This window comes from Daphnia magna, unplaced genomic scaffold (genome assembly GCF_020631705.1).
Source record: "Daphnia magna isolate NIES unplaced genomic scaffold, ASM2063170v1.1 Dm_contigs066, whole genome shotgun sequence".
In the NCBI taxonomy this organism is placed as follows: Eukaryota; Metazoa; Arthropoda; class Branchiopoda; order Diplostraca; family Daphniidae; genus Daphnia; species Daphnia magna.
The window spans coordinates 63,123-87,678 of record NW_025533119.1 but is presented as its reverse complement, the minus strand read 5'-3'; the positions used below and the strand labels follow the sequence as shown (position 1 = coordinate 87,678).

Below are 24,556 nucleotides of genomic sequence, written 5' to 3'. Positions count from 1 at the left end.
CATTAGAAATGAATGGCTAGATTTGATGGTAATTGTGGCAGTGAGTCCTCATTCATGTATATCTTGTATACCCATCCAATTCTAGGATTTTGGCCAAAATTGATGACGACATGCTCAAACATTACTGCAACGAGGATCTGTTCATTTTAGAAATTACTACTTCGTCGGAAGAGGGAATGTATGACATCACTCTCAAGGAGCTCTACGACACGTGAAAAGTTAAAAACTCGAAATCTCGAACTGTCATACTGACCGACTTTAAGCCATCGTCCCGCCATCCAATATATGCTACATATAAATTAGATTGATCAATGATCATCAGCACAAAATTGCCAGCACTGTGCATTATCTGAGATAATTTGCCTTCTGATTTGATTCCTCAGTGTGACTTTCAAGGATATTAGACCGACTCTAACCAGTGATGCATAGTTTTGCTATAATAGTTAACCGTGATGAATAGCACCTGTAATGCCCAGAAAGTCTGGATTTGTACAAGAACCTTACATTTACATTCTCCCCCATTGTTTCGGATGCGCTAGCATATCAAAGGAGTTGCGTGGTGTAGATCATCCAACATCACTCGCTCTGATCTCATACAACATACAACACGGCAGCTCACTCACTCCTCGTAGCTCTCTCATATCAATTCTTCAGACTGTTGACTCTTATCTCAGTCCTCCATCAGCCAAGCGGCTGCCGTAAAATGAATATATATATAAACAAAAAAATAATGATAAAAAAATTAAATAATAAGAAATGAAAAAGAGACGTTAGGAAGCAGCTTAGAGTTCTGGATGAAGGTCAATTTGTATTTAAATAATGCACAATGCCAAATGTCGATCGTTGTTGCCAAACCAATGAGATCAACCCAATCATGCCATGCCTCTCCTTCAGAAATCTCTCTTCCCGCGTTGCATTTGTGCGTACACGCGGATGTTGTCGTATGACGGATCAAGTTATAATTTTTTTCTGTTTCGTCCAGTTGCTTGGCCGACCATGGTCTAGGATATACCTGAGTGAATGTTCGTCTATGTCGCTATTTGAAACGGATGTTTTAAAAATTCATGATATTTGTCTCAATTGTCCCCCGTTTTGTCTCACAACTTTTATATGCATGCTACTGGACGCGCTTCCTTTCTACGATGACTATTAGCTCAAAAAGCATCAAGTGCTGACATTTGTTTGAGAGCTTAAAGCCCTCCGTTCACTCACCATGCCAATTGTCAATTAGCCTCTCAAAGGACGTTAAAACCATGCGGTGTACGTTTTTTTTAAAATAATCTCGTGTTCACCCCTCTATATCTTTTCAATACTTGATTTATGCAACATTTTTAGCGTCTATCTTTATTCCCCGGTATTTGTTAGCATTTTTATTATTCTGTTTGTTTCACATGCAGTTTCGTCAAAGATTTCATTTTGCCACCATCTCTCGATGACTACAAAAATGAAGTGCCGCATGCAAAAAAAAACCAAAAAAAATTAGAAAAAAACAAAAAAACAAAACAAAAAACAACGCAAAAAAGGCAAAAAAAAAAAGAAAAACAAACAACAAAGATACATTTGTTTGACATCGTCTAACGATAGCCAATTATATTCTCTATAGTGGTAAAATATACAGTTACAAAAACTCCCGCTTTGAAATTACTTTAAGCCCCAAGCGAACCCAATAAATAAAATAACGCATGCTGTTTAAAATCACTTAATTTCACCAAGCGCAAAGATAGCTCTATGATGTTTTAAAAGAAAACGACGGGCCGAGATCAAAAATGACTTCTGCATTCTTCAATGCTGGATTGCACTTGTGGGACCGGTTTATACATTAATCGTATTTCTCGAGTTATGAGACTCAACAGCATGATAGTCGTCTCGTCGACTTTGAACTTGATTTATACAAGCGACTGGGTTTGACAATCTATTGAGTTTAAAATAGAAGACAGTCTAAATTGTTGGAAAAATATAGCCTACTGTTAACTTTTTTCAATGTAACACAATATTTTTCGTTGTCTTAGGCCCTGGGTATGATGACACCCTTTTACAACGCAGTTCATTTTTCCTTACAAAGAAGGAGAGCCGGCCACGGGAAAATTAATTACCAAAAAGGGATTTAAGTTTTAGCATAACAAGTGGCCGGAATGAGTAGATTACGTATTTTAACACATAAAAAGCCTAGTTAGTCTTTGATAGTATTATATTTAGTATATTTAAAAAAAATAATAAAGAAGACACGTAGTGCCATAAGGAAGCACGGCGGAAAAACCCGCGTTCGGATAATTATGCACTGATATGCCGGCGAGCGGCTACAAGTCATAAAAATTAAAAAAAATTTTTTTTTAGATACCTTAGTCTATTATTAGGTCACAAAATTATCTTCATGGACTTAGGTGGATTTTTTACCCCTTTTTCTCAATCGCGCTAAGCGCGCTCCGTCATTTGAATCCATGCTAAAATGGTCCGAAAACACGAAGTGTTCGGATATTTTTGGCACCTGCTGTATAAACGAATAGAACTTTATCCGGAAAAAAATTATCCTTGGTTTACTGAATTAAACGAAAAAAGGAAAACAGCTTTAATCGCTAACGTAGTCGTTGGGGTTTCACCTTCGTTGGTGATATGGGGCATCCGACTATAATCCTTTTTTCTTCAGAACAAAAAAAAAAAAAAAAAGAAATACAACTACCAAACTTTTAATGAGAAAAAATGCAATATTTACCTTCTTCGTTTTGTTGATGGTTTTTCATTCGGTGGTCATTCGAATAAAAAAAAAATCAGTATCTCCGATATTTGGTCAGCTAATGCAGATAGCTAAGCTCTCACATACTGTGTCTGTGTCCCACTTTCTTGATTCGCTTTTCGGCTACACCAGAAGTAGTTCGCTTCACGATTCAAGATGTTTGAGGCATCGTGTGCCACAATATTCTTGGTTGTTGGACGCATATCTGAAATAATGATGATACTGTTAAAAAAAAGTATTATTTTTCAAATTTTTTTCTGAAAAAAAATAAATACCGGGAATTAATCGCACAAAAAATTGAGTTTCTTGCGATGAGTCGGTCCTGTCTTTTTTTTCCTGGAACGCCAAATTGGCTCGATAGTGGACGTCCGATAGAAATCCATTTTTTGCCAATTCAACACCATTTCCAGTTGAAAATAGAGTTAATTGGGTGTTTTTATATGTTTATTTTTACCCATATACTACAAATTTAGGCCCAACCGTAAGGTAAATTCAGGTCGTTTGTAAAGTATACCAACCATGGTGTCATGGTTGGGACGGATGACAATGTAATGAATTAATACAAAAATAAATGACGTATTTTATAGATAATATACTGATTTAGTGGTCGAAAAGTCTTCAAGTAATTTCCCAAAATGCGGTAATCTCATTTGATCTCGGGGTAATTTGGGCAGACTAGGGGTAATTACAGACAAGATCTTAATTTATTTACTGGGTCTACTTAAAAATAGGGGAAACAATTATGTATGGTAAGTTTTCGCGAACCAGAATTGAATTGTTCGCGTTTGGTGCCTTTGTTATATGCAAGCACGCAAGCACCCGTTTTACTATTTCAGTTCATTCTTCGACAAATTTATACAGTCATAGTAGCCTATTGCATCTCTTTCGTTTTGCTTTATATAGATTGCGTAATATTGTCTGGTCATAGAGGTACAATAATTTTTATCAACTTTTGTACAGCAGATATAGGCTTGGTTCATTACCTGGCATCGGCTAGTTGAGGGGTCTGTCTCTTTCTGGAAATACTTCTCCAAGCCGGGACACACAGCAAAATTCTCGTAAAACGTAATCTACAATAAAAAATCGAATTATAAATTTGACTTTTTTCCCCCAACATTTTCCACTTATAATTTGGTTGTTTGCGAACCGTTGGCCCCCTTAGCCAAAGTTAAGCCACAGACTAATAATTATCAAGTTGCAACACGGTCTCCGTCACCTAAGCCAACCCTTTTTCAATGCTTGATTACATGGGATCACGGGAAATTATTTCTTCTTTTGTTCCAAGCAGACGATCAGCTGGTTCATGTTTGTTTTGTTTTTTTTCTTCAATGTTTATTGTTAAACGTTATTTAAATGTGAATTTTGTTTTTACTTAAGTTTTATTTGTGAAAGCAATAGGGATTTTTAAATATTAAACACTGGTGGCACTGGCCCCCCAATAGTTATCAGCTGATCCACGGAGGAAACGGGGCGATCTGCGAAATGTGTAGCTCCGCCCTTTTTTCCTACAAAACACGAAATGACACGTTGTTTCCACTAATAATAAATTAAAATTTTGTACCCATAATTAGTAGTGCCACGAGACGCTAATTACCGGTACTAGCTATCCAACATCAAGATCTATAATGCCGTTTACAAGATATTAGTAGAAAATGCTATCAAGTCAGAAAAAGGGAGTGGAATAAAGGTCCTGTAGAACGCCTTGGTAAACCAAGAGGGAATTAAATTTAGATAGTTTAAAGGAACATTAAACAAAGTAATCAAAATTTTCCAACTAGCTCTACCTTCAAGTCAAAACATGGGTTAAAGTCATGTGTTTGGAAGCATTATGCAAAAAAAAAGTGAGGTTAAAGCTAAGTGCAATTATTGCAAGAAATTGTTTTTCGTATGTGGTACGGGCATGAAGATGGTTTTCCAATTGCTCGAATGATTCTTAACCAAAAAAGCCCTCATACGTTTACGGTCTTGGTACAGAGCCTGTTTGCTCGACGATGTCGACTTGGTGTCCAAGAAGATACTGATTGAACTTGATATTAAAAAGATTGGATTCGTACCTAACAGAATTTCCGAATTATTGTGTTGTGCCAACCGTATAAAATCACATTAAACCGCGGGTGCAAACCGTCAAACCGCGGTTACCATCGGTTCTAAAAAAGCGACAAACCAAACCGCATCGGTTGGCCTTTTTTTTTTTACCGCGCATTTTGGTCAAAATAGTGCCCGATCGTCGAGGGGCCGAGCCATAGGCACGAATGCTTAAAATGTCGTTAATAAGTTAACTGTAAAGTTTAACTGCTAAAGGTGGAAAAAATCATGTAAGACAATGACGATTTGTAATGCAAATGAAAACTTCTTTTACATTTGCTCAAAAGGGGAAAAAATGGAAAGCGTTTGAAATTACAAATTTCAGCGTCGAGGACCCGTAGCTCGCCCACGTCCTCTCCCACGCCCTCCTCTGACGGCTCCGCGGCCACGGCCTCTTCCACGAGCTAAACATTTATAAAAATGATCAAAGACAAATATGCAATAAAATAAATGCAAAAAATTACCTCTACCACTTGCATCTTTTTTCTTTGCCTTGGCTTTAGGAGAATCATCCAACAACAAGGTTTCCAGTGGAAGGGAATCAGGTAGAATGTAATACCGAATATTATTTCCTCTGATACTCAGGGTTTCAAGCTGAACAGGATCTCTGTTCTTGACTGTCATTTTAACAGCTTTTAAATGGGTGTTCATTGCAACATCAACTCCTGAAAATGCAGAATCGGGGGGCTACCATTACATACACACCAAGAAAACAATGTGTAATGAAAAATAGCGCATTTACTTAAAAAGCACTTGTAAGCTATTGATTGTAATAGTATAATTACAGAATAACTAAAGACTTACACAAAAGATATTAGGAAAAAGTAAATACCTGTTATTGTTCCATGAACCTGGGTACCATTTTTTAATTCTATTATGACTGTTTCATGGCTCAACTTCATCAAAAACCTAAAAATAAAGAAAACATCATTCAACCATTCAATTAACATAAGACACAGCATTATTTATCTAAAAAAAATAATAAAAATATTGAAACAAATTGCATCATTGATGGGCAGATGCATCCCAACCGGTTTTTACAAAGAGCAAACTTGCAGCTTTAAACCGTTAGTTTAGATGTTGCGGATGAACAATAAGGACTTACCTAACTAATTTCATTTTTTGACAATCTGTTGGTTGTTAAATACAAGATTACATGAATCACCATACACGATTTATTCGTTTTCTTTTTTCTTTAGTCCTTAACTTAGCCAACGCACGAGGTACGCTACAATCAAAAACCAAAACTGGATTTGGAAAGCATGTTTTATACTAACAAAGGCCTTTCTGCACATAGCATTGGGCTTCTTTCCATTTTATTAACAAACCACTTTGCGGCTTTTGGATGCGTGGTATTTATCGCCACCTGTGAGGAAAAAGAAATGCAAATTACGAAAGCTAATTAAAAAAGGATCCTAGCATAATGTTTCTAATGTTGAAACATGTTTTCAAGTAACTTGTGTAAGCTGAAAACTATTTACACAGAACACAGTATGGATAAATCCCAAAACTGCAGTAGCAAGCGCAAACAGACACTTTACTCGCCCAGGCCTAAAAACTTCCTAACTTTTTCAAATAGAAATTAACGCTTTTCGTCTGCTAGGTGTAAGATAATTGACACCCATCGCTATACCCTCGACAGAAACAAGGCTGTGTTTCTTACTTTTTTATTCTACACCATTAGAGAGAAAGAAAATGTCTCGTATTGGACCTACTCTACCTCCCCACCTGAAAAAAGCTTACGAAAATGACACAGATTCGAATTCTGATGATGCTGATCTATATGGACCAGCACTTCCCGCCCATTTGGGACAATCAAAAAATATGCCCAACAATGGATTGAGGATATCTAGTGAAAAAAAAGCAACAATCACTGAAGAAAGTGAGTCAACATCCGATGATGATAGAGTTATTGGACCCTTGCCAGCAAATTTTGGGAATTCTGAACATAGTTCATTTGTTGATGTTGAACATAGAGCCCTTGAAATGAAAAGGAAATTACTTGGTGCCAATGAAGATGAAGAAAGCAAACAGCCTAAAAGAGAAGACTGGATGATTGAACTTCCAGAGCTTAAAAGGAAAAATTTTGGGCTGGGCCCACGAGCCTTCAATCGATCTGAAAAGCCAGAGGTTGTTGGAAGAGATCAATGGACTTCAACTCCAACTACTAAGGTTTCATTCTAACAAAACAAAACCAAAAATATTGAGTTGTATTATTATTCTTTTCTTTATGATAATCCATCTTAGGCCAGTGTATCCAAAGAAAAAGACAATTTTGATGGGGAAATGAGGAAGCATTACTTGGAACAAAAGAGGAATCAGAAGCTAGAGAAAGTTGTAGCTGAGCATGATAAAACTAAGAGATCTGAGAGTCTTCTGAAGATGCATCAAAAAGAATTGAAAAAAATAGTAAGTTTCACTTTTTATTTCTTATCATCAATGGAAAGCCTTGAAAGATAATTGATGTTCTCTTTTTCAGAAAGGCAATCTTTCCAAACCTAGTGAAAGGAAACCTTTTGATAGGGACGAAGATTTAAAACTCAACAAGCTTGACGACGCAAAACGAAAATCATTGATCAAAAAGTCTCAAGAATTAAATTCAAAATTCAAAATCGGAAACCAAAAGTATCTTTAGGACACTTGCACCTTGATCACAGCCGATGGGCCTCCGCTGATTTCGGATGTTTGAAGTATATCGTTGTGGTATGAATTGTAACTCAGTTAATTCCAAAACATGAGTCTTTGAACCACAAGTGAAACAGATTACTTTTGGTAGAACATATGGTTGGAATTACTAGGAAGTTGTAATTAGGATCGTACTTTCAAACATTTACTACCAATTAACCAATTAAAAGATAAGTATGGACTTTGCTGCTGAACCGGAAAAGAAGTTTTCATCGTGCAGTGTCCGTTGTGAGCATACACTTCGCGTCAAAAAATATTCCTATTAGGAACGGCAATTTTCTCCAAGTGAGGAGCAACTTGTTTTGTGAAAAAAATTCTCTAAATCTGCCTGTCATCCGTATTCGATTTCATTTCAAACGTCATTACTAAACATCTTTGTATCTTTTGGTTTTAAAGAATTTTCTATTATAAATACAGCAATCCTTTTTCGACAATTTTTCGACAATTTCTGTTTGTAAGTTTTCAGTTTTGCCCAAAAACAGTTTACGGTAATAAATTCCTCATTTTCCATTATCCGTCGTATGAGTTGTATATTTTTAGTTTTTTACGCTTAGAATTTTTGTTCCTTAAAAAAATGGCCAGCTCAACAACTAAATCTTCCATCTTGAAAAGGGAGTCGTTCTAAGTATTGTTTAAGACATTGGATAGCATTTGAGAAATTACCATACCATGATAGGTTTACTAATTTTGGCAGGACTATATACGATGACCAATTGACTATACTCCTCATATTCCTAAAATGAATTAGCTACCTTGCAAGCATCCGCTGATTTGATCGCACTTTTCACTCTTCAGACTTACAATTCACTGCTTCTCTACCCTATTTTATCCATTTCCCTTTTTTGCTTTCATTAAGCTCATAATTATTTAACTTTTTCTTGGTCTCTCTTAATTTTTTCTGTTTTTTATTTTTCTTATTCTCTTCTCTACCTTTTCATTCGGGTGAAAAAGGTGACCGCTTGGCGGATTACGACAATAGGTTTAGTAGGTTTTCTTTCCTTACGGTACGAAGGGTGGAAAGTATGCAAGCTAAAGGATTGTACGGCAGAGGGAAAAATATGGACGAGGAAATCTGTTGCTATTCATTCGTGTCACGGAACAGCTTAAAAAAATTGAAGATGAAGAAGAAAAAGGTTGTTTGGGTTTTCATGTTTTTTTTTTTTTTGTTTTTTTTGTTTTTCATTATGGTGTCTTTTTTCACATTTTTTCCCGATCCAGAGATGTTTGTCTTAAACTTAATTTTTTGGGAAACTTTATTTATCATAAAAATTAATTTTTAGTACCCTAGAGTATATTTCCAATTACTAACAGTAGGCTAACTTTACAGTTAGTCGTGTGGACTACGGTTGGAGTAGGCTACGGCCGTCCTTGGAATGCCATACAGAAAAATACAAATTCATTAACAAAACAAGTAATTAAAAGCCAATCAAAGAACAGCAATGAAGATAAGAAAATCAGAGACATACTATTAGGTAACAGAGCGAAAGTGTAACTGTTTGCATTCTAAACGCCTCAAAAAACCACTGCAAAACTGAAGAGGTTGTTTTCTGTTCGCGGCGCAACGCAATTTTTTCTCTGCGTTGTCTCTCTAAACTTGCTTTCTTGTTTCTGGCCCTTAAAGACTCAATTTCCACGATGACCATTGACAACCCAAAAATTAGCTAAATAGGGACCGCTGACAATTTCAATTTTATCTTCAATCAATCTATCTTCAATCGATTTCTCAAGCCAATCAAAGACACACTGCTTAGATCAGGATCAGGGCGTCATATTTTTACTGTTCTCTTTTTAAATTGAGAACATAGATCTGCGCCTACCGCAATCCGGAATAAGGAACTTGTACTGTTACAGAAGTATAGCAGAATATTTTTTCGTCTGGGGTAACGCTTGACGAAGAGATAAGAAAAGTAGGTTCTACTGCAAGAGTTTTAGAATAGGACGACGTACTATATAAACTTTTATTAGAAAATACACATGTATAGATTTGGTAAAATCGTTTTTGAGCGTTAAAGAATTAAGAGAAGCAAGCTTTTACGGTATGACAGGACAATTGCCTTTTGCAGCTTTCAATTCTTATAGAGCTAGTTGAAAATTGCTTTACATGCTTACGTCTCCGTATTCACGATTCCATTTTGCATAGACGTTTAGTGAAGATTCCGATACACTATGACGAACTCTTTTTAGAGAATCTAGGAAATCTTGCATGCTAATCGGACGAAGCTGTTGTGTCTTCATGAACTTAACTTTTTCTGGTCCAAGTTCTGAAGAGAAAATCTATCATCAGTTAAAATCTCATCATCTTATCAATGTCACCAACTTTACCTCTTATAGGTCCAAGAGCAGCGTCTTTGGCCAGGGCTGTCAAATCCGAACTAGAATAGCTATCAGTCAGCTGAGCGAGTTTAGCAAGCTGTTTTTCACACAGTGGATTGTTATGCTTCGAAAGAAGTTTCGTAAGTAGTAGGGCCCTTGCAGAAACGTCCGGCAAACTGATATATATTCTCTTTGGAAAACGCCTAAAAAACATTTCGTGGAAGAATTTTACAAATATTTCAATCAGCCGCATGTTTTCAGATATTCTCTTACCTTAGAACGGCTTCATCTAATTCCTGTGGTCGATTTGTAGCTCCCATTACCAGGATTTTTTCTTCGTGTGAAGCGCGAAGTCCATCAAACTGACAAAGGAATTCTGTTTTTAATCTTCGGCTCGCTTCATGTTCTCCCTCTCTACGTTCGGATAGCAGAGAATCTATCTCGTCGACAAAGATTATTGAAGGCTAAACACGAGAGGGAAAATTAGCTGTGATTGCAACTAATTTTATTTCATCAGTCCATACAAGTTAGATACCTGCAATTCTCTGGCAACCCCAAAAAGAGCCCGCACCAGTTTTTCCCCTTCACCGACGTATTTTGAAGTTAAAGATGAAGCGGAAATATTAAAAAACGTGGCTGACGACTCCGTTGCGAGAGCACGAGCAAGCAGAGTTTTCCCATTACCTATTTAAATTCAACACATTGTGATGCATAGACCAAGAGTAGGGGTCATGCCATGTGTAGATTTACCTGGAGGGCCAAAAAGCAGGAGACCACGGGCAGGGGACCGAAGACCTGTAAAGAGCTCAGGCCTTAAGGACGGAAGAATAACAATTTCTTGTAATGCTTGCTTGGCTTGCTACAGTTTCCAATATCATGCGCAATAAAAAGAATCACACATTTAAAGTTACCGAAGTAAAGGTTTTCTAGCTACCTGCAAACCGGCAATATCACCAAAAGAAACATCCGCACCACCATCCACAATTTCGTCTAAGATTAAAGATACCAGTTTTGAGTCGACGCCTTTTACTGTGGAAACTTTTGAAGTCCGCTTGGTTAAAACGGAGGCCGGGGCTCTAGGCGGCGTCTGTGCAAGAATCCCAGGATTATGTAAACAGGTTATGGGTTTCTATACCACTAGGTAATTACAGGCAAAAGTGCAGGGCGGCGATTGCTTGCAACAGTAGGCAGTCTAGTCGGAGGCGTTGTTTTGGCGATAGTAGTAATAGCGGTATGACATTTCACACCTAAAACAAGTACAATTGAAATTGAGATTAAAGTATTCAGAGAAAAGCAATAAAACGGTTAGGGTTGCTTTACCTCCTCCTTTAGTTATTGGACTGTTTTTATTAGCTGATTGAGATGCAGAAACGACGTTTGGCTTTGCAGCATTAATTCTGCGCACAGGTGTCATGGCTTGCTTTCGAACCGTCCCTAAGATTATACTAAACGTCAAACACGTTCATAATAATCATCATAATAATCATAATAATATAAAAAGTAAAAAATAAATAAATAAAAAATAAATAAAAAATAAATAAATAGATAATAATAATAAAATACAAAACAGGAACAAAATACAGAATAACATAGGTACCAGAGCGACTACATGTAGCACCAGGTGGGTGTGGAACACTTGCCAAGTCCTTAGATTGGTCAAAAATTTGCTGTTTTATTTCAGTTGTACTTCTATGGTTGGGCATATATTCTACAGATTCTAATTCTTCCTCCTGGTCAGCGAGAGGCAGATTATGTAAATCGCTTACACCTTCTATAGCAAACACAAACGAATAAGTTACTTTGGGATAGACACAGCAAATTAAAGAGTTTTCTCATCACTTATATCCAAACAAGCCTATGATTAAAAAAAGAAAGAACGCTGCAAAAGGCAAATAAACTGTGTTACTTCAAAACAATTCAAACTGCTTACTCAAAATAATTAGGCGATCTCTTGCCATTTGCAGGGTGGTTCTCATTTTTTCTTGTAACCTAAATTCAGCATTTCAAAAATTTATACAGAAAAGTTAATCCAAGACACAAATTTCTGTGAAATATTTTAAAGATTAGCACAATCATACTGCATTATAGGAATTAGCAACTTTAGAATGCGACTATGCAAGTTAATGCAACTGTAAAGAAGACATGTCAAAACAAAGGAATTTTTTATTTTTTGCTTTATGATAGGCTGATCTTAGTGTTTTTACCTCTTAGCCTTTTCATAGGATTCACCAATTCCTTCTATTTGAATGCTTATTCCAGATTCCAATTCCTTGATTCCTTCAGTATACAAATCAATGACTAGGGACCTGTCTTCTTCATCCATTTTGACATAGAGAAAAACAGATTACTTTTTCTTGTATGGAAAAGAAAATAAAAAAAAGCTGAACTGTATGACATATCCATAAAAATAGAAGAAAAAATATAAAATGACGTAGCTTGATAACTTACTCAGGTTTTGTTCATCAAGTTTCAGAGCACGCGAAACAAGTCCATATGCTTTTATATGACACTGTTGTTGTCTATTAAAAATATCACTAGAAGACCCTTTACCAGTCAAATTCCACATTTTAAAATTTTCGTATCAAGGCAAATATTGGAAGTAGAAAACTAAAAAAAAAAAAAACGGAGAGAAAAAGGAAGTCTATATATATAGATCTGTAAGAAAAATTGGTACTACAATTTGGTAGATGTCAACAGAGATGGCCAGACACAACTGTTGCAAACTTGCAATGCCACAAAGCCAAATTTTAATAAAGATAAATCGTTCCTGTTGCGTTCCGTCTTCCTTATAACAAAATATGAAAAAGTATTTTTTTAAATCACAAATGGAGAAAACGGCCATAAACAAAAATGAGATATTTCGAAGTTTTTGTTTTTGGTCACGCGTTTGGATTTACTTTGACCGTTCGACGTACTCATGAACTCAACAGAAGAGTTAAGACTGAAACTAAGACCCGTGACTTGATACGTTTATTTCGTACTCTGTCTTCAAGAGAATTATTTTCTTTATTATTTCAGCTATGATTAAACTATACGAAATTCGGTTTTGTACGCAATTTTTTTGTTATTCCAATCTCTCTTCTCGTCACCTGTCTTAGCCTGTCTGCATGACTTGGATGGATAAACGAGCAAATTTTCTTCGAAATCTCCCTAGTTCTGGGGAATCGGGAATTTGTGCTTGGCCGGGACGAGGCTTATTTTATTTGCTCCCTTTTGCTATAAACCCGATGTCACTTCATTAGCGTATTTTTTTTTTATTTGAACCCACCATTCTCCTACTTTGAAAAACACTTAAATAAAATTTATTTAGTTGCAGAACAATGTTTGCTTTGCAAAGCTTATTTTCTTCAGTTTTAAACTTTAAATTAGTTAATCTGTTTACTGATTGTAAAACTAAAACACATTTAATCAAGGTTAACAGAATTAAGCTTTCATATCCTTTGATCAATTTTTTTCCGCAAGCACCGTAACAAATTAAATTTTATTTATTAGATCACTGAAGGAACTTCTTTGCAGGAAAGCTTCTGTTTGATTTAATTTTGAACAGATCTCGGTTGGCAAGCTTTGGCCCTCTGGCTCTCCGTCTGTTTTGACTCAAAAAGTTGCCACGTCGACTGCTTTTTTTGTTGATTGTTATTTATTTGGTGCTAATCCTGGTGGTTCTGCAGTTTAGCTCTGTAAAGAAATTTTGCAAGAAAGCATTTGTCGGTCACTTAAGGCTCAAGTACATAACGTCGTAAGTTCAAGAACTTCGACATGGAATCTGTCGTCCCTGCAACACCACCGGGGGTTTGCTTCAAACGAGAAATTTTTATTCAAGTATTTGTTTTTGCATTTCGTATTAAGTCACTGTCAAACGTGTCGAATCGTTTACTTATCTCTAACAAAAAATTTAGGACAGCTTCTCAGCAGATGTCTTTTTGCAAGATCTATGGAATTCTGTTCCCTTGGAAGTTTTAAGGGATGATCTTGGATCTTATTTAAAAGTTTTGAGATCCGCTATGATTGAATTAATTAACAGAGATTATGCAGATTTTGTCAATCTTTCAGGAAATTTAGTAGGGCTTGATATTGCAATTTCAAATTTGAAACAGCCATTAACTTCTATTCATGCTGAAATTTTGGTGAGTGCACAACAAAATACAGTATTAAAGGGCAAAAGACCACATATTTTCTTCTACTTATAGACAGTAAAGAAAGTGCTAGATGATGCCCATAGCACTCTGCTAATTAATTTAAGTGAACGGCAATGCCTAAGGGAGCAAAAACTCCTTTTAGAATGTCTGATGAAAATTCCTACATCACTGGACAATTTAGAAAAACTTCTTAGTCTTGCAAAGTCTGAAACAATTATATTAGAAGAAGATCGTAGTAAAGGAAATGTAATTGGAAGAGCAGCAAATGAATATAATCAGTTGCAACATTTACTTTTAAAGTGTAGCAGTGGACCACTAATGATTGCAGATTTGCAGAAGGTACCATATTATAATTACATCAACTGGATCGTTGTTTCTCGATAACGCTTTTCCAGAGAACTGCCGATGTTAAGTCAAGTTTAATGAAGTGTCTGGAACACACACTATTGCATGGAATTGAATGTCGAAAGCGGGATTTTCTTCAAAAAGCTCTGCATACGTTTGTTACTTTGGATCAGTGCAAACTAGCAGTTCACCTTGTCCGGATTCATCTTGTTCATCCAGCATTTGAAAAAATTTTGAATAACAGCTCCTTACGAAAGGATCCACAGGATTTATATGGACTTCTTAATAAATTAAAAGATTTTATAAAGCAAAAGCTGAAGGATGTTATCGAAATAAGCAGGAGGTAATAAAAGTTTCAGCAATAGCTAAATTCTTCTACGCTTCAGAAGGTTGTTAATAATCAGTTCATGACTTTCCAGTTTTGAAGGTTTGCAAGGCTTCGCCTTCGTTGTTGATTGTTTGTGGCCAGAATTCTATGGTTTTCTTGTCTCTGATCTAGACTGCATTTTTGCGCAAGGAAATCCCGATTTGTTTCACAAAGTAAGTTAGCTGTGTAATCAAATGACTACACTTCTAATAAGCTGTCTAATGGGCTTCAGTTGTTAAAACTTTTTGTTGTCTAGCGCTACAAATGTACGATGGAATTTATTGACTACCTGGAAGACTCGTCAAATCGTTCCTGCAATCGTTCCGTAAAAAATGATCCAATGTTTTATTCCTTAATGAGACGGTGGAATTTACCTGTTTACTTCCAAATGCGGTAAGTCTATCAAATGAATCATGTATAACTTAGGTTTTCATGGTCTTCGGTATTTTTAGATTTCAAGAGTTAGCTGGTACCCTCGAAAAAAGTCTCATAACCCCTTTCAACGAATCATCAGCAGAGAAAAGTCGAAGTAATTTTCAAACCACTGAAGTTCTTCTAAACGCTTTGGTGTCGTGTTTTGATCAAAATATTTACCTTCCACCTTTAGCTCACAGGTGTGATAAAACTTCAGATTTTTTATTGCCTTATTTACTCTCATAATACGATTTCAGGTTTTGGAAGTTGTCCCTTCAAATGATTGCCCGTTACAAACAAAAAATTTCCCAAATTTTGTTCGAAGTAAAAATCAAATTTATTTCCATTTAGCTTTCGTCAATCAATTTAGCTTCTTTAATCATATAGCAATTCAAGGGTACTGAGACAAGCAATCCAGCAACGTCGTTAGTTCAGTCAGGCAGTACCGCCAGGTTAACTGAAATGGATGTATTGGGGACCCAGCAACACCAAGCAAAATTTACGCAACACCAGTTGGTCCTGCTAGATAGTGACATCCGTTTAATTATTGCTGAATTCCCTATGATCTGGGGCGTGGCTTGGAAACAGCTATTTTTACTGGGCATACAAAATCATAAAGCACTTGAAAGTAAGTATGCATGATATTTCGAGATTCTCAGAAATTTCAATAGCAGCGTGACTCTTAATTGACTGACATCTCGTTAGGTGCTTTTCAAAGCTGTGTTGCAGATCTTGAAAGCGTCATATTACCAAAAATAAGCCAACTTATTATAAGCGATGTTGAGCGTAACTGTGCAACCCGCTTGAAACAGGTGGCAGATATTCCAAGGTTATATCGACGCACAAACAAAGATGCACCGACGAAGGCTTCGAGCTATGTCAGTCATTTGCTAGCTGGAATCAAGGACTTCCGCGCACTACACGTGAACCACTCCGAACTTGTTTCAAAGTGGTCGGATGGGGTCATAAAAGCATTATCTGTACAGTTAAGTATTAAAGAAATACTTTCCCCATTTTATGTGCTCAACTTCTCTTTCTCTCCACCCCGCCTACCACGTGTGTTCTTTCAGGTATTTTGCAGCAGTCTCTGATGTATTGACGTCTGTTCAGAAAACGGAAGAGAGCCTGAAACGGTTACGTAAGGACCGTAGTGCTTCCGCATTGATGACTCTTGGCAACGGCATCAGCGACGACGATAAAATACGAATACAGCTTGTCATTGATGTCGATTTGTTCGTCGAAGAGGCCCGTTCATTATCTTCCCAGCCATTGTCAGAATTACAGGCTCTTTTGGATGCCGTTGAACACGCAAGACAAGTTTACCTTCGCCAAATTCCGGCATAGTCCCCCGAACGATTGGTGCGGCATTTTGTATTCAGTTTATTGCCTTGGAGTGGAGAAAGAAATACAGTTGTACCACACCCGATACTTGTAGATACAACATATATCCAGTATGATGAATTCACGCGAAATGAAAATGATTGACACAGAAGTCATTTCTGATAATACTTCTGAATTAACCAATAAGAAAATGTATTTTATTTGTTTCATTCGGATTTTATAACAATTTCATACTATTTAATACTGTAATTGAAAAAGTTCTTATGCTGAATTCTACAACAAACACATGACAATTAGTTTTATTTTGACATATTTGCATTAATAAGCCCTATGTACTTCTGTAGAGGAAGCAGTCTCCGGAGCAAGTAAAATAGGACAATTGTAATAAACTGTGCCTGGAAGCATAACGTAAAAGCAAAAATATACAGTAGTTACAGGCGTGACTCCATCATTGCCTTGCACTAACTAAACAGCTAATTTCTTTTTTCGGCCCATTTGAAATCATCTGCTCGCGGTTTTTGACCGGTGGCACTTTCAATTAAATATTCAAGTATTTTCCAGAACTTCACGATTTCAAGAGGCCTGTTCAGCCAACCTGTTGTAATGCAGAAGAATGTCTCATGAGGCGATACATGGTGCTTCCGGTGATGTTTACGGGGTAGAATAATGTGGCAATCTTGTAAGCATTGAACCCATTTAGGAAGCCCGGTGTACATGTGCGACCATTTATGAATCTGCCAAATAAATCTTTTAGCATTTATTTCATTTAATTTTTTCTTGATCACTAATGACGAACCTGATTGGTCACGCAGACGAAAACTGAAAAAAGAAATAGGTACCAGTACCATGCATAGGAATGCGCAATCTGATCGTTCGAACAAGTCGAGAAACGTGACGCCATAACTCCTAGAGGCAAAATGATCACCATAAAATTGTCGCCATTGGTTTCTATGAAATCATGGCGAGTAATAGCCGTGGGATCGATATGATGCTCCCGAAAAGGTCGTATAAAGTTCTGTAGACAGACAAGTAACCAGATAAAACTTGGTTGAACTTCATTCCTTTAAGTTTGCGAACACCACATAGTGATCAAGTTCAAGCATTCATGAGTAAAAACAGAAACAGCGATCTACAATATTATATTAAATTTTAGGATTCATCTAACAACTTGAGCAAATAAAAAGCGAAAAGAAGTTAATTCATGGATGATTTCTGCAAAGACTACAAGTTGGATAAAAGAGATCATCCGTTTTAGGAACTATGGCAAAACTAAACTGACGGAACCTACAATCATTCGAGTCGCTAAGCTGGAATGCTAACCAATCTCCACAAAACAAAACAGGCATTTTACACAATATCTTATTAAAACATTTATTAATATGCCCTCGATACCGGTACTTCAGTTTTTGTGAGCAAAAGTGTTGTTCGAAACAACATGAATGTCGCAGGAGTTTCAAGAATGTTCGATTCTTCTTTTCTTATTGATGAGAACAGGCCTGTTATTTCATTATCGCTATCAATAATAAATTACATTTTACGTTTCTCCATAATTCTCAATCGTTCTATGCCGAACGGCGGTTGAGGTTTCAATTCTATGCTAAAACTGAATTTTTTGGCTTCTACAAAAATTAAGTCTATCGATGCTAGATGAGCATATTTCTTTCAAATATTGTACTAAATTTTGTGATTCAGTATACTATATTTGGTGGTACGCGTCACACGCGAGTGCACAAAAAGAAAAAAGTTTGCCGTAGCTGTTGTGTTAAAAGATAGCATGATCACGGCTATAAAACTAATTTTAGAATAATGTTTCATTTTTCTTATAGTAAAGGTTTATGGAATTGGCGATCTTTTGGCCGACTTCAATCCCAGACTGGGAGAACTTCTGCTAGTTGTTTTCTATGAGCGTTGTGTTTGTGTACCACCACCATTAAACAGCATTATGTATCTAAGGACTAGAAGATATGACTATAGTATGGTTCAAGTTATATCATTGAAAACTTAAAACTTTTACACATACCTTTCCTATGACAGGAAGGTCAACTGAGCCCTGTTTAAATAAAAATAAAAAATGTTTCTGGTGATTTTTTAACAAATTACATTTTACAATTATCACCCAAGTATCTGCAGCCCAATGAAGAAGTCCAGATGAAAAATCTGCTGACAGTATACCAGCACAGCCAGAAAGTAGAATAACACCAATTGATTGAAGTTGAAAGTAATATGTCAAATAACACAGATCTATCACCATCAATGCAACAGCAATAACTACCGAAAAGGTTTCTTGGAATCTTTTGCCTGTGATCTCAAAGAGGAAACAGAAAGCTTACAAATAATAATCTACAAAGAGTGTATAGCAGGGAAATTTAATTATCTTTGGGTACTTCAGATATGAACAAGTTTAAATATATGACATTTTTCACCTTTAGTGTAAAGCTGTGCTAATTCTTGAGCGCCCTTGTGTGCTGGTCCCCAACGAGGATTGTTATTATCTTCCAACCTAGAAGGAACACAGTTAGAACCTGAATCACCACTAACCAGGGTTTGTTCTGAGAGATTGTGATTGCTTGGAGAAGAAGAAGAAACAGACAAGGCCATCGCAGTGAATGAGATTGTGATAATAATTGGTAAAGCCGTATACCGTACAACTGTTAGAGCAAGAAAACAAAAATTTTATATTTATATGGGATTTGCAAAGGAAATGTGTGGGGACAGTCTTGTTTAAAAGACTTAAACTTCTGAATTTACGGTTTTCAATGCACGACTATCTTTGGATATTGTAAAGGAAGAAATGTGAAATATTAACGCTATCTGTGTTTACACGTAGGTTGAAGTTTTGGAACTATTTAGATTTTTTGACAATATATCGATCTTTAGATAGGCTATTCGTTAGATATTCAAAAACTTTCCGCAGGGTCCAAACTCTAAACGTCTAAACGGTCTAAGCGGTCTAAACGGTCTAAACTTCCCTAAGTCTAAGGTCTAATTCTAATCTAAGCACGATAGACGATATGATGAAATAGTAAGGTACACTATCGCCTATCCCAAAACCGGCGGGTGTTTATTAAATGGTTCCTGGATTCCCCGCTAGGTTCGTTAGTATAGGAGGCCTGTCGTCTACAAGGGTGATAGGGCAAAACAACTTTTTTTATTTTTAGAATTTTTTATTATCAGTTCGTGTGCTAGAAAAGTAAATCCACTAGGGCTCCTTTTCATTCCCGATTTTTTGGGACCAAAATCAAAATGACGATGCAATTTGGGAATTTTTTATTTATGTTTTAAATTCACCCTATTTTGAAAAATTGCGCCGTTTGCGGCGTTGCCTAGTTCTTTTTGTTTTTTATTTCAAAGCAGAAACATACCGTCAGAGAATGGTCAGAGTCATGGATAGGGCTCGGCCCCGTGTCCAATCAGTAGGTATTTGGGCGAATGGGTAGGTCTTCTCGGCAAAAAAATTGGATCCGGTGGGTAACGGTTCTTGAGACTTTGTGCCCACTACCTACCCATTTTTCATGTGAGTAACACGATTTCGAAAACCGTTTCCATTACCCGGTTAGCCCCGATTTTCTCTTCGATTACCACGGGTATTTACCTGAAATCAAGTCACGCGCTTTGAATTTCCGCCAAAAAAACTTTTTGTGGCATTGACCATCTTAGACAGTTTGCGCAACTTATGCTGCTCTTCTTTTAATTTCTGGCTAACCTCATTTGCCTCTCTTTGCATGTTTTTTACATTTGCCAAAGTTGAGAAAATTTTTCAAAATCATTTTTTTCTGCGAAAGCTTACATGAGAGATTCTTTCCACCAATTCATCCATGATGTTGCATGCGAGATGCGACGGCCTTGTTTTGCCAAAAATTTGTTGCGACGAACATCGCATGGAAATGGTCCCTTTTTTAATGTTTGAATATATAGAAATCCGATATCATATGGAAGCGAAACGTTTAAAAAATGAGGTTAGTCAGAAACTTTTGAAGAGCAGCATAAGCTGCGCAAACTGTCTAAGATGGTCAATTAATGTGTATTAATGTATATTGAGGTGTTTAATACGAAGAGGAATGGATTCAGGTTTCCTTTTTTTTGTAGTAAATTTTTTTATTTTTAATCCAGAAGAAAACAGCGCTGAAAAGAGGTCCCAAGCGACTACTTTCCCCATTGTTGACAACGTTTTGGAGGGAAATGTTATGACTGATCCGGGTAGTCAGCACCCCTAGCGAGTGCCCCAAAATTTGTCCGCGGAAATAGCAGACGAACAGCCCAAAACAGGCCTAGCAGACGACAGTTCGGGGACCTCCAATGTTAAACCATGATGAGGGCTACCCACTTCTGTAAAATTTTTGCTCAAAAAAATACCTAACCGAGTAGTAAACCGATTGGATATTTTTGTCGGTGTGGTTTGACGGATCGTGAAACTAAATGAATTATAATCGGTAAACTATAAGCTTTACTGTAAATTTGGAAAAATTACAGGAATGGATAGCTCTTCATAAGCTCTATCCATTTGTGCAAAATTATTACATTAACAATTTTTACTAGGGTAGTAAACCGATTTACAATTTTTTGTTTAGGTCGGTACTGTTATGATGTGTCAGATTAATGTTGTCCTCATTCTTCGGCCGAGCGCTAGATGGCACGAGACTGCACTCAGTCTAGAATATTCCAGGTCACGTGGCGTGACCTGATTGGCTTCTCCCCTTGCCCTATGTTGCCCCTATCCCTGATGTAGTATAAAAGGGGACCCCCCACAGTCAGTTTGTTCGGGAGTCGTTGAAGGAAACTCGAAGCGGTCGGAGCTCAGGTCGCTCTATTCCGTGTAAATTCCTTTGTTTGTTTGGGCGCGAAAGCGAATACACTGTGTTACATCGCCGCCTTTGGATTATTTCTCTAAATTTGGTGTCAGAAGTGGGATTTGACGCTGCTCAACACGTGCCGGACATGGATAATAAGTATTGCTAGTTTAGTTAATTTGTTAGTTAAGTTCGATTACTGACGCTTGCGCGTCGTAATTTTGCTAACGCATTTGCGTCGCAAGCTAGTTAAGTTCGATTACTGACGCTGGTGCGTCGTCATTTTGCCTACGCATTTGCGTCGCAAGCTAGTTAAGTTCGATTACTGACGCTGGTGCGTCGTAATTTTGCTAACGCATTTGCGTCGCAAGCTAGTTAAGTTCGATTACTGACGCTGGTGCGTCGTAATTTTGCTAACGAATTTGCGTCGCAAGTCAGTGAAGAAGGTTAATTACTGACGCTGGCGCGTCGTAATTTTGCTGACGCATTCGCGTCACAACTTGTTGACGCAATCGCGTCACAAATTTGTTCAGGCTAAACTAATCAAAATTAATCTCTCTAAAAAAAAAAGAAAAAAAAGTAGGAAAGAAGAAGAAGAGGAAGTTGTCGGATCGGCAAAGAAAGAGGAAGAACCATTACAATTTCGAAAAGGAAAGAAGATCCCCGAAGCCGCAATTGAAGAAAGGCGCCAAAGAGAGGCCAAAGAAAAGGAAAATAGGACAGAAGCAAACCAGATAGGTGGAAGAAAAGGAGGAAGAAGAAGGCGACAAGTTCGACTCCCTAGTAAGGCGGAATACTTTGCGCCCCTTCGAAGAGTCAGGGAAGAGACAGTGGCCGAGAGAGAAGAAAGAAGAGCCAGAGAAAGGTGGGAAAGATTGAGGATTTCAGAAATTTGTAAGAAAAAAGCAGAAGAGGAAGAATCGAGAAAGGCTAAGAAAAAAGCAGAAGAGGAAGAATCGAGAAAGGCTAAGAAAAAAGCAGAAGAGGGAGAATCGAGAAAGGCTAAGAAGAAAGCAGAAGAAGAAAAACTGAGGAAGACCAAAGCAGAAAGCATAGAAGAAAGAGAGGCAAGAAGAGCGAAAGAAAAGTTGGAGAGGTAAAAAAACAGTGAAGCAGCAAAGAAGAAGCAAGAAGAAGAAGAAGAATTAGAAAGAATAAGGATGGAAATTACTTTCATCGAATAAAACAAACCCAAAAAATTTTACCTGTTTAACGTTCATTAATAAAGATATTATCACCTCGGAATTGACGCGTCTTGTGTCTTACTTTCAGGTTTCGCCTTGCTCAATCGATACGTTTTGCGTCTTAAAGTCTGACTTAATCGACACAACTGTGTCTTAAGGTCAAATACTTTGACTTAATTGACGAGTTTGTACCTTCACAGGTAAAGTTTAATGCAGTCTGGTTGTAGTTGCAAATCAACCACCTGTAAAGGGTGCGTATGCGTCCAGAACGAAAGGTATTGCAACGAGCATTGTAAGTGTCATCCTAGTCGGTGCCAAAACAAACTGGTATCACGATCCAATAGTCCCAATAAAATGGAAATGGATCAAGACGCCCTAGCAGAAGCATTGGCCAATCTGGCGGCCAATCAACAGTTGCAACAACAGCAATTTCAAATTCAGCAACAACAAATGCGTCAACAAAAGGACGTACTCACGGCCCTAGCAAATCGTTTACTTGCAGCACCTGTCGTAGCTGCCCCCGTGAATCCAGTACCGGCCCCAGCGGTAGCGATTCGGACTACGCTGGACTCCGATGTCAAATATTCAGGATCAAAAGACGAATCACTACAAGACTGGCTACAACTGGTTAATCGAAAAGCGTTAGCAGAAGGTTGGCAAGATGCTGACAAGAGAAGGGCCGCCATTAGCTCCTTGTACGGAAAGGCTCTCAACTGGCACGAAGAAATAGGAACAAATATACCACTATGGGCCGACTGGCTGAATAACTTACGTGGAACCTTTGAAATACAATTAACGGAAAGTCAGTGGCAAATACAAGTAGAAGAAAGAAAACAATTGCCGAATGAAACTGGCTCGGCTTATGTACTGGATAAAGTCAAATTATGCCACCGCAGAGCTATTCCTATCAACGATGGAGAGATGATTCCTTTCCTCATCCGTGGACTAATCCGTCCCGAAATACGATCAGTGATGATGGGTAATCCGCCAGCGACAGTTAATGCTTTCCTCACCGAACTTCGTCGGCTAGAATCTATCAGCGAGTCCCCTACAGACTCAACGGCAGCGTCAGCGAGTAGTGTTTCACCTCCCATGAGCACGAAGGATGACAGACAGAAAATTACGACGAATCCAATGGCGGCGATGTAACACAGTGTATTCGCTTTCGCACCCAAACAAACAAAGGAATTTACACGGAATAGAGCGACCTGAGCTCCGACCGCTTCGAGTTTCCTTCAACGACTCCCGAACTGACTGTGGGGGGTCCCCTTTTATACTACATCAGGGATAGGGGCAACATAGAGCAAGGGGAGGAGCCAATCAGGTCACGCCACGTGACCTGGAATATTCTAGACTGAGTGCAGTCTCGCGCCATCTAGCGCTCGGCCGAAGAATGAGGACAACATTAATCTGACACATCATAACACTCGTCCATTCCATTTCAAGGCTCCTGCCTTGACTTCAACAACCCCTTTCGCCACAACACACCCGGCGGGTGTGTTGTAAAACATTTGGGAATTTTGAAAAAGGGTAGTTTTTTCTAATGTAAATAACTTTTCTGCTGTGTTATTCTCATAAAATCTAATAAATACAAAGTAAACTAGGTCATATGGGCTAAAAAACTAGAGTATTTGGGGATTTTAATGTTATTTCGTTTATATGCAGCATTAATTTTAAGATGACGCGTACCGCCATAAGCGCCGTGTTAAACACGGCGAAAAAATTTCGACGCGGAAACCGATTTGAGTAACTCCTAAATTAACAAAAAAATAGTAAATCTACATAAAAAACATTGAAATTTGAAACACACGTTTATTAACATATAAAATTTGATTACATGTACTCAAAACAATAAAATATTTACAATTAGACCCCCATTTCCGATTTTCAAATTTTCAATTGCAAATTTATATGTGATCCCACTGTACGATTTTGTACGGGTTTTTTACACTTCCTTGAAAAGTAAGTATAAATAGTGCTAAAAAAAATTTTTCAAATTACTAATTGTCCTATGTATACCCCCCCTTTTTCAGCTAAAATGACCATACTATTTTTATTGTAAACATCATCCTGTAATCATTTATTTAAGAAAAATTAGATAGAGTAGGTTGTTTAAAATTCTTTTATAAAACCCTAATAAATTCGAGCTACATATTAAACTTACACTT

At 37.3% G+C, this 24,556-nt stretch overlaps 7 protein-coding genes and 1 long non-coding RNA gene across 24 annotated transcripts in view; 4 read left to right on the top strand and 4 right to left on the bottom strand.

Annotated features, from left to right (window-relative positions):
• LOC116927605 (protein grainyhead) overlaps positions 1 to 1,627 on the top strand; it is a 29,412-nt gene extending 27,785 nt beyond the window's left edge. For all 3 annotated transcript variants that reach the window (XM_032934642.2, XM_032934635.2, XM_032934649.2), the window contains exon 14: positions 86 to 1,627. In XM_032934642.2, the coding sequence (XP_032790533.2) occupies positions 86 to 215 (130 nt within the window). In that variant the 3' untranslated portion in view covers positions 216 to 1,627. The remainder of the gene's footprint in view (positions 1 to 85) is intronic.
• On the bottom strand, positions 1,277 to 2,981 carry LOC123477489. Its single transcript, XR_006652628.1, has 2 exons — positions 2,711 to 2,981; positions 1,277 to 2,638 (listed from the first exon to the last, which is right to left on the bottom strand). It is a non-coding gene; the product is annotated as an uncharacterized LOC123477489 (long non-coding RNA).
• A 2,066-nt stretch (positions 2,982 to 5,047) lies between these two features.
• On the bottom strand, positions 5,048 to 6,085 carry LOC123477488 (small nuclear ribonucleoprotein Sm D1-like). The gene is made up of 4 exons (XM_045180868.1): positions 5,922 to 6,085; positions 5,649 to 5,725; positions 5,281 to 5,481; positions 5,048 to 5,220 (listed from the first exon to the last, which is right to left on the bottom strand). The coding sequence occupies exons 1-4, from the start codon at positions 5,933 to 5,935 to the stop codon at positions 5,138 to 5,140; spliced, it is 375 nt and encodes a 124-aa protein (XP_045036803.1). The 5' UTR covers positions 5,936 to 6,085; the 3' UTR covers positions 5,048 to 5,137.
• Positions 6,086 to 6,409: 324 nt separating this feature from the next.
• Positions 6,410 to 7,935, top strand: LOC116927641 (GPALPP motifs-containing protein 1). 2 transcript variants are annotated; one of them, XR_004396677.2, is made up of 4 exons: positions 6,410 to 6,988; positions 7,064 to 7,225; positions 7,296 to 7,519; positions 7,593 to 7,935. XR_004396677.2 is itself a non-coding variant. In XM_032934685.2 (3 exons), the coding sequence occupies exons 1-3, from the start codon at positions 6,512 to 6,514 to the stop codon at positions 7,449 to 7,451; spliced, it is 795 nt and encodes a 264-aa protein (XP_032790576.1). In that variant the 5' UTR covers positions 6,410 to 6,511; the 3' UTR covers positions 7,452 to 7,935. The 2 variants fall into 2 exon arrangements, 1 of the variants encoding a protein (XP_032790576.1); XM_032934685.2 differs by having other exon boundaries at positions 7,296 to 7,935.
• A 1,510-nt stretch (positions 7,936 to 9,445) lies between these two features.
• On the bottom strand, positions 9,446 to 12,641 carry LOC123477485 (spastin-like). Of its 7 annotated transcripts, XM_045180852.1 has the most exons (14): positions 12,492 to 12,641; positions 12,263 to 12,421; positions 12,019 to 12,127; positions 11,893 to 11,943; positions 11,745 to 11,803; positions 11,412 to 11,585; positions 11,135 to 11,248; positions 10,964 to 11,061; positions 10,749 to 10,901; positions 10,565 to 10,673; positions 10,350 to 10,498; positions 10,088 to 10,278; positions 9,824 to 10,017; positions 9,446 to 9,762 (listed from the first exon to the last, which is right to left on the bottom strand). In XM_045180852.1, exons 2-14 carry the CDS (start codon positions 12,378 to 12,380, stop codon positions 9,599 to 9,601), a joined length of 1,683 nt encoding a protein of 560 aa, XP_045036787.1. In that variant the 5' UTR covers positions 12,381 to 12,421; positions 12,492 to 12,641; the 3' UTR covers positions 9,446 to 9,598. The 7 variants fall into 7 exon arrangements, with proteins under 7 accessions (XP_045036787.1, XP_045036789.1, XP_045036788.1 ...); XM_045180854.1 differs by having other exon boundaries at positions 10,565 to 10,626; positions 10,726 to 10,901; positions 12,263 to 12,535; XM_045180853.1 differs by having other exon boundaries at positions 12,019 to 12,124; positions 12,263 to 12,526.
• Positions 12,642 to 13,385: 744 nt separating this feature from the next.
• On the top strand, positions 13,386 to 16,502 carry LOC123477484 (conserved oligomeric Golgi complex subunit 2-like). Its single transcript, XM_045180851.1, has 11 exons — positions 13,386 to 13,633; positions 13,711 to 13,938; positions 14,002 to 14,289; positions 14,346 to 14,638; positions 14,715 to 14,835; positions 14,919 to 15,055; positions 15,115 to 15,276; positions 15,334 to 15,400; positions 15,464 to 15,704; positions 15,782 to 16,061; positions 16,147 to 16,502. Exons 1-11 carry the CDS (start codon positions 13,571 to 13,573, stop codon positions 16,418 to 16,420), a joined length of 2,154 nt encoding a protein of 717 aa, XP_045036786.1. The 5' UTR covers positions 13,386 to 13,570; the 3' UTR covers positions 16,421 to 16,502.
• A 90-nt stretch (positions 16,503 to 16,592) lies between these two features.
• Positions 16,593 to 19,420, bottom strand: LOC123477487 (plasmanylethanolamine desaturase-like). Of its 8 annotated transcripts, none has more exons than XM_045180862.1 (6): positions 18,841 to 19,420; positions 18,666 to 18,722; positions 18,534 to 18,577; positions 18,438 to 18,467; positions 17,214 to 17,432; positions 16,593 to 17,151 (listed from the first exon to the last, which is right to left on the bottom strand). In XM_045180862.1, the coding sequence occupies exons 1-6, from the start codon at positions 19,013 to 19,015 to the stop codon at positions 16,891 to 16,893; spliced, it is 786 nt and encodes a 261-aa protein (XP_045036797.1). In that variant the 5' UTR covers positions 19,016 to 19,420; the 3' UTR covers positions 16,593 to 16,890. The 8 variants fall into 8 exon arrangements, with proteins under 8 accessions (XP_045036797.1, XP_045036796.1, XP_045036798.1 ...); XM_045180861.1 differs by having other exon boundaries at positions 18,534 to 18,715; positions 18,841 to 19,065; positions 19,239 to 19,420; XM_045180863.1 differs by having other exon boundaries at positions 18,534 to 18,574; positions 18,841 to 19,419.
• A 1,518-nt stretch (positions 19,421 to 20,938) lies between these two features.
• On the top strand, positions 20,939 to 24,015 carry LOC123477486. Its single transcript, XM_045180859.1, has 2 exons — positions 20,939 to 21,363; positions 21,776 to 24,015. Exon 2 carries the CDS (start codon positions 22,599 to 22,601, stop codon positions 23,535 to 23,537), a length of 939 nt encoding a protein of 312 aa, XP_045036794.1. The 5' UTR covers positions 20,939 to 21,363; positions 21,776 to 22,598; the 3' UTR covers positions 23,538 to 24,015.
• The last annotated feature ends 541 nt before the right edge of the window (positions 24,016 to 24,556 follow it).

Excerpts from the sequence above, each read along its gene's own strand:
- LOC123477484 (XM_045180851.1), top strand. The coding sequence starts at position 13,571 with ATGGAATCTGTCGTCCCTGCAACACCACCGGGGGTTTGCTTCAAACGA. Across the intron at positions 14,639-14,714 it reads GTTATCGAAATAAGCAGGAG|TTTTGAAGGTTTGCAAGGCT; the intron begins GTAATAAAAGTT and ends ATGACTTTCCAG. Across the intron at positions 15,056-15,114 it reads CCTGTTTACTTCCAAATGCG|ATTTCAAGAGTTAGCTGGTA; the intron begins GTAAGTCTATCA and ends CGGTATTTTTAG.
- LOC123477487 (XM_045180861.1), bottom strand. The coding sequence starts at position 19,015 with ATGGCCTTGTCTGTTTCTTCTTCTTCTCCAAGCAATCACAATCTCTCA. Across the intron at positions 18,716-18,840 it reads AGCACAGCTTTACACTAAAG|GCAAAAGATTCCAAGAAACC; the intron begins GTGAAAAATGTC and ends TTGAGATCACAG. Across the intron at positions 17,152-17,213 it reads TCGTCTGCGTGACCAATCAG|ATTCATAAATGGTCGCACAT; the intron begins GTTCGTCATTAG and ends TTTATTTGGCAG.
- LOC123477486 (XM_045180859.1), top strand. The coding sequence starts at position 22,599 with ATGCAGTCTGGTTGTAGTTGCAAATCAACCACCTGTAAAGGGTGCGTA.
- LOC123477485 (XM_045180852.1), bottom strand. The coding sequence starts at position 12,380 with ATGTGGAATTTGACTGGTAAAGGGTCTTCTAGTGATATTTTTAATAGA. Across the intron at positions 11,804-11,892 it reads TTGCTAATTCCTATAATGCA|GTTACAAGAAAAAATGAGAA; the intron begins GTATGATTGTGC and ends TGCTGAATTTAG. Across the intron at positions 10,499-10,564 it reads CCTGCTTTTTGGCCCTCCAG|GTAATGGGAAAACTCTGCTT; the intron begins GTAAATCTACAC and ends GAATTTAAATAG.
- LOC116927641 (XM_032934685.2), top strand. The coding sequence starts at position 6,512 with ATGTCTCGTATTGGACCTACTCTACCTCCCCACCTGAAAAAAGCTTAC. Across the intron at positions 6,989-7,063 it reads CTTCAACTCCAACTACTAAG|GCCAGTGTATCCAAAGAAAA; the intron begins GTTTCATTCTAA and ends AATCCATCTTAG. Across the intron at positions 7,226-7,295 it reads AAAAAGAATTGAAAAAAATA|AAAGGCAATCTTTCCAAACC; the intron begins GTAAGTTTCACT and ends TCTCTTTTTCAG.
- LOC123477488 (XM_045180868.1), bottom strand. Across the intron at positions 5,482-5,648 it reads GGTTCATGGAACAATAACAG|GAGTTGATGTTGCAATGAAC; the intron begins GTATTTACTTTT and ends CTGCATTTTCAG. Across the intron at positions 5,221-5,280 it reads AAAAGATGCAAGTGGTAGAG|CTCGTGGAAGAGGCCGTGGC; the intron begins GTAATTTTTTGC and ends ATAAATGTTTAG.